General features: G+C 35.1%; 1 protein-coding gene across 2 annotated transcripts; it reads left to right on the forward strand.

Annotated features, from left to right (window-relative positions):
* Positions 1–1,990: 1,990 nt before the first annotated feature.
* Positions 1,991–6,759, forward strand: LOC139867020 (uncharacterized). Of its 2 annotated transcripts, XM_071855329.1 has the most exons (8): positions 1,991–2,162; positions 2,481–2,706; positions 3,788–3,911; positions 4,010–4,302; positions 4,730–5,234; positions 5,340–5,528; positions 5,720–5,916; positions 6,560–6,759. In XM_071855329.1, the coding sequence occupies exons 1-8, from the start codon at positions 2,059–2,061 to the stop codon at positions 6,641–6,643; spliced, it is 1,722 nt and encodes a 573-aa protein (XP_071711430.1). In that variant the 5' UTR covers positions 1,991–2,058; the 3' UTR covers positions 6,644–6,759. The 2 variants fall into 2 exon arrangements, with proteins under 2 accessions (XP_071711430.1, XP_071711429.1); XM_071855328.1 differs by having other exon boundaries at positions 4,730–5,528.

Here is a 6,759-nt window from a genome sequence, read left to right on the forward strand (position 1 = left end):
TTGGTAAATACAATCTAAACTTGTAGTTTGGACTCTATTTTGTTATATTTTTATTCTTGCAGGGTTATTTATGTCCATCCTATGAAGATTGTTCTTTTTTGGTTTAATTGCAACTCCAGGGACTAGTTATGTAATTTATTTTGTTATATAGTGTTTTGTTAGGTTTAGGGTTTCATAATTTTTTTTCCCGGTCGATTGTTTCATTCGATCATCTTCTGGTATTGTAAATCTATGGAATTGTCTAGTGTGTGTTGTGAGTGTTGGAAGATTATTTGTTGATAATCATTCCTTGAGTGATTTTCGGTTTTGTATCTTTTGGGCTTTGTCTGGTACTTTTAATGTATTGTTCTTCTTTATGAAGCATGGTTGATTTGTGATTCTTCTATGTTGTTATTGATCATAATTTTACACTTTCTATATGATGAATCCAGATTGTAATGGAGCTCTCGAACTTAGTATTTATCTGTTAAGAATTTGAGATGTCAACTTTAGATCCAAATTCAACTTGTTTGAAGCTAGAAACTTGTTTTCATGAATTTGGTAATTCAGTTATAACGTGAGTTAATTTGTTGCAATTTGTAGCTTATGAAGGGTGAAAGTGGAATATACAAATACAGCAGTTGGGGTTTAATTTCTACTATATTATGTGCTTATTCATGTAATTAAGATGATAGTTATGAGTTAATGCAAGGAGTTCAAGCCAAATTGAAAAGTTATTCTTTCTTCTTTCAATTCACTTGTTTTTGTTTGAGCAAAATTATAATTATGCACTAACTTACACATAATACTAATTCTCATGAGCTTATCACTATTTGACCCCGTAAATAACTCAAACCTCGGGGGTAATTTGATAATTTATTTATATTTTCGAATTTTTCCCTTATTTCTTTTACAACATTTTTTTCACTTCCTTTTCATTCATTTATTTTTTAAACTTCCAATCAACCGATCAGTAACCGACCAAAACCACCGACCGTTAACCGACCAACCACCCTGTAGCGAAGAGCGAGTTTGATTTACTCGTTATTGTCAAAGACAAAGTATAATTAAGATAGACGGAGGTTGTGGCTCCTTTAAAAAATTATACTAATACGTTTACATGTATGCAAGGTATTTTTTTTTTGAAATTATAGGAAATTACATTATGCTCATTAAAATTGTCACGTATTATTCGACACCATTATCATGAATTGCTTTACATACACTTAAAGAGAGTCAGTTTTGGAGCGAACGAGGAAGACGAACATGGGGTGGGTTTGAAAGGGTAATTAGGTTGGTGAAAATGGTTTTAATAAACTTCAAGTAAAAAATTGCTTTTCACGTGCAGATCACATGTCATGATTTAACGGAGTCACGACTGTTAGTGACAGGAACCATTCATGTAGATTGTGTAATTTACAGTGACCAATTACATTAAAAAAGTATAAGGACCACGCGTAATGTGAGGTATATTTTATTTTATTTTACCTACATACTAAATCAGGACCAACAATTGGCCGTTTCACAAACCAAAAACACCACACACCCCAAAATACACTTCCACCCTCTCAACTTACTACGCTTCTTAATTTCTCCCGGGGCCAAACCTGTTACTTTATTAAACTATTTTTAAAACATAAACTAACACTACCAAAATTTTTGTCAGTACGTACTTTCCATCTCGACACGGGTTAATTTCTTCCACCATCACTGTACAACCAGAAATAATTTTACGAACACAACGCAATTTGGTATACGCGAAACAGACGCTTTTTAAAAAAAACGACAAGTATTTCGAGCTACCTTCTATACATAACACACTCGCACGACGTTGTTTATTATTAAGTAAATACGCAACATGAAAGATCCCGACGCATTGCGCGGGCCGATATTTTTCTAATTTTATGGAACAATGGCGTAACTTTTAGTTTCTTTTAATATTTTATTTCCGAAGAAAAACTATGGAACATTGTTATTATACATTTATAGACACAAGGAAACAGCAGGTGTTAAATATAGCAGCGAAAACAATCTTTCAATTTATAACTCAGTTCTTCAGTTCATAAATCTGTTGATTTAATGGCTGAAGAATCAGAAAAGAGATTTCAAGCCGTCATGGATAAACTCTTCCTTCCTCCTACTTCTCCCAATTCCAAATCCACATCAAATCCCCCTTCTACCAGGTTTTTCAATTTTGTTACAATTTTATATCCAAATTTATGTTAATGTTAATCCAACAGCTGAATTAATAATTGAGTTCAATTTCGTTGTTTCAATTAAATTACATTATTATATTATAGTCTATCTATATCTATATATAAGAGAGAGGGTTAATTCAGTTCATTATTAGGGTTTATTCATCTGAACGACATATACGTACACATATATACATACATTAAATCTACACGAGTGCTATGTGTATGTTACATGTTGAAATTAGGTTAAAGTGTACAGTTCATTGAAATTTGGGGGATTTAGTATTTACTTTTTACTTTTGATAGTGCAACTACAGGTGGATTATCGAGAGGCCGGAAACGTCCGTATTCTAATACTATGACCACAACGTTAGCTTTAGCTGAACCGAAATCTAGAGGAAATACAATCGAGGAGTTGCGAAATACGTCTGTTGGGACAGTGCAGTCGCCTAAGTGTAGACCGTGGGATCGAGAGGATTTACTGAAAAGGCTTGCTACATTTAAGTCCATGACCTGGTTTGCTAAACCTGAGGTTAGATACACTGATACATTTACTAAATTTCTGATGTTATTATATATGCAGCTGCATTTGGTTTGCAATGTTTTGCCTTGTACGATTTGTATTACTCAATGTTGCATACATAGTTCCATATAAGCATAATGTGGTACTAGTTTTACTAAATGTTGGACAAACTGATTACTCATTTCCTGTTGAAGACATTAATTTAGTGGTGAATAGGTATATATATTAGTGCCATTAACACTTTTTTGACTGAAGGAATCAGTTATAAATAGTGAATGTAGTTAAGTTAGCATTGATTACAATTCTTAATTTATCAAGATCATATGATCACTTATTGAATGAAAGTTGATGATGTCGCGTTCTTATATAATTTGTATACGTTGAGATTTTTCTCACATAAATGATGTATCTTTTTTGGTCTGCCACTAGATAGATTTGGCACAGTTAATCATGTAACTGAATGTTTGCTTTTTGTGAATTGGTTGTACGCATCATACTTTGTATACAACTTTTCACAGGTTTAACAGCTTAAAAATATCATTTACTTTTTTGTGGAGTTTTGTTTCAAAGGAACTACAGTAGTTGCCACGTACAAAAGCTTTCTGGACCGTACGTTTGCAACTCTGTATTCAAGACATTTGTGTATTGATAATTGATGATGCATCAATCGAGTATTTTTTATCTGTTACGAATTATAGTTTGTTTTTTTGGAACAATATAAAAGATGCTTTTGAGCTTTATATGTGGTTTGGAGTTTCCTTGGTTCGAGACTTTGAATTTCATAGTTCTTCACTCGATATGTTACCAACAACTATCTAAAGGATAAGAAGCGCCTTTTAATTTAATTTGTTTTTGGAAAACGCTTATGACCTCTGTTCAGAAGGATAGAAAATATAGTAATTGTTGTATTTAGGTTTCATCCAATAATTAGCTTTCGATTTCAGATTTAATTTGGGAGAGAGTGGATCTGGCATTTATTCACGCTTGTCTCTCATTTGTCCTAATTAGTATTTTAATGTCTATTTGTGGTTTTCCTCCCATTCATTGTTGATTTTTAGGTGCTATAGGTAACGTTGTCTATTTTCATCAGGTAGTCAGTGCAGTAAATTGTGCTAGGAGAGGTTGGGTTAATGTAGATCTGGACACAATCGCATGTGAATCCTGCGGGGCTCGCCTCTTCTTTTCTACTCCATCATCTTGGGCACAACAACATGGTAAGCCATGTTTTTTGTTATACGTCTACATTGTCTATTATATGTACACATATGTATTTATACCAGTAAGTCTAAATTCTTTATCTTATGTAATATAGTTGAGAAAGCTGCTTCAGTGTTCAGCTTAAAGTTAAATAACGGACACAAATTACTCTGCCCATGGGTTGATAATGCCTGCGATGAGAAGCTAGCACAGTTTCCTCCTACCGCCCCTGCAGATTTGGTCGATTCCTTCAAGAAACGATGTGCGGCACTTTTGCAACTTTTGGAGCTTCCTGTTATCTCATCGACAGCCATTGATTACATGCGGGGCCCGTTGCTAGAACATTTTCTTAAATGCCCTCCAACTCTAGATGAATGTGAAGAAAATTCAGCTGTCTTGTACTATCAGGTACGACAACTTTGTGCTAATAACAGGGTTGTAGAACTCGGCGAGTACTCGCCGAGTTCTCGGTTTTAAGATCGTTCCGAGTATTCGGTTCAATTGCTCGGATTAATTGGGATTACTCGGTCAAACGCTGTGAAACTCGGTCAAACATAATCAAAACTCGGTCAAATCTAATCAAAACTAGGGCAAACCGTTTGAAACATCCGTCAAACTCGGCCAAAACTCGGGATTACTCGGAAAATTGGTCAAAACTCGGTCAAAGTCAAATTTGGTCAACATCCGAGTACTCCCCGAGTTGCCAAGTACTCCCCAGAAAGTGCCGACCGAGTACTCACCAAGTCGCGAGTTCTCCAACCTTGGCTAATAAGGGTTACATTTTATGCTTTATAATGATGTTAAAGAGCGTTAATTTATAATTTTGTTTCTTTAGGCACAGAAGCTCATTAGTTTGTGTGGATGGGAGCCTCGTTTGCTACCTTACATAGTTGATTGCAAGGATGCACATACTGCAGTTTCTAGTGCACAAAACGCTAGTATAACTGTATATTCTTCTCACAATTTTAAAAATGTGGAAACCGATAAACATTTCTCTAATGAAAACGAGCAATACGATCATTCATCTGTGGTTCTAGACTGCAAACTTTGTGGTGCTAAAGTTGGTCTGTGGGCTTTCAGTACAACACCACGGCCCGATGAGTTTCTTAGACTTATTGGACGTGCAGAACCCAACAACCAAAATGGGCTTGCGGGTCAAATAAATAATACTGAAAATGAAATTTCTCATACTGAAAATGGGGAACAGACGGCTGTCAATAAAAATGTTTTAACGTTGACGATAGCAGGTGGGCCGCTACCTGCAGAGCAGAATTTTCGCCCGACTATTTCGTTGCCTGTTGTTGGACAAAATCTGAGGACTCGTTTTTCATCTGCATTTGGTAATAACAGTAATCGGTCAGCTGAAGTAATTGGTGATGATAATGGAGATAGTATTATGAAAACTCCAGTTTCTGGATCTAATGAACTGAATGTTAAAATTTCAGATCAACTAGAAAATGTAGATGGCGAAAATTTGAATGGAAGTGACAAAGTACTAGAAAATATTGAGACTGAAACTCCAGTTGCACGGGATCTTGCAACATGTTTTAAAGATGTTTCTGATACAAACGTGGTTGTTAATGACCACATGCATACACCAGGGCCTACTGTAAATTCCAGTACATCTTACTCCGGTAAGACAACAACTAGCTTTCTTGTTTAACTGTTTTTAAGTTTATTGACACTGTTTACTTGTATGTTGTGTCTGAGTTTTTAATTCGTACTAGTTAACTATGCATTTTGCTTTGGGTTCTTGATTTGTTGACTACAAACATTAGCTTGTTCTTATTTTTTGTGCAATCATTACCACCTGTTATTCTTTCAGGGAAGGAGTTAGTTCAGCCATCATCTGCAACATCAATGGAGTTCAATCCAATAAAGCAGCATAGACATTTTTGCCCCTGGATTGCATCAAGTGGGAAGGCGTCACCTGGATGGAAACAAACGCTTACCGCTTTAGGACGCCTGAAAGAATTTGCTTATCCATCAGAGACAACCCAAGTTTCATCTTCACTCATTGAGGTAACCTTGATGTCTTTATTTAGGGTCTATAGTACCAGTAATCGTTACGCGGCAGCCGTTGCGGCTGTTTGGTCACTAGCCCGCTAAAAAGTCAGGTCAAAGTGGGAAATGGTGGGTCAAAAGTCGACTTTTTGTCTGGCCTTGTTCTAGTGTAAATGAAAATCCCAAGCTGGTTAAAAATTAGCTGCGAAAAACACCGACTTACATAATATTCCTCAAAGATAAATTAATAAAAACACTATATAGTTATAGAAATTTTATAAAAAACCTATATATAATAATTATATATTATTTAAACTAACACCACATCATCTTATTTTTATTTATTTTTAAAATATTTATATTTAATATGTAGTTTTTAAAGTCAACGTTGGTCAAATCCGTCTCGACGACCTTTTAAGTTCCTGACCGACTCGTCTCCTTCTTATGTTTTTTTAAACCTTGTTTAGGTTGATGGTCCACTTTGCTATTATTAATTGATGTTAGTTGTACGTTCTTTTAAGTCTACATGTGTCTGTATAATGTATTCTTTTGTGCAGCATAATCTGTTGTCTAGTTATACGGCCTTCAGTTTCTAACTGATTTAGTGTAGTATTTGGAAACAAATAGGTTGATCGCTGCTAATCTTTTGTTTACCTTGCAGGTGGAAGATCCTGTTGGTTCTGTCGAAAAGCTTCTCACGCCACCATCCTCTAAAAGAAAGAAGTTCACTCATGGCTCGATTTAAAAAGGCACACCATTAGCATAAAACATTTATTAAACTTGCGTCGTCAAGTAAGATGTATTTTCTGTTTGCTTAAACAATTTTTTGCATTATTCTCATCACCCATGATATTTTTTTTT

Source organism: Rutidosis leptorrhynchoides, chromosome 9 (assembly GCF_046630445.1).
Source record: "Rutidosis leptorrhynchoides isolate AG116_Rl617_1_P2 chromosome 9, CSIRO_AGI_Rlap_v1, whole genome shotgun sequence".
Classification (NCBI taxonomy): domain Eukaryota; kingdom Viridiplantae; phylum Streptophyta; class Magnoliopsida; order Asterales; family Asteraceae; genus Rutidosis; species Rutidosis leptorrhynchoides.

What these genes read in the sequence shown, in the direction of transcription:
- LOC139867020 (XM_071855328.1), top strand. Translation starts at nt 2,059, where the DNA reads ATGGCTGAAGAATCAGAAAAGAGATTTCAAGCCGTCATGGATAAACTC. An exon ending in TCAAATCCCCCTTCTACCAG is followed by an intron (nt 2,163 to 2,480) that starts GTTTTTCAATTT and finishes TACTTTTGATAG; the next exon opens with TGCAACTACAGGTGGATTAT. An exon ending in TTTCATCTTCACTCATTGAG is followed by an intron (nt 5,917 to 6,559) that starts GTAACCTTGATG and finishes TTTACCTTGCAG; the next exon opens with GTGGAAGATCCTGTTGGTTC.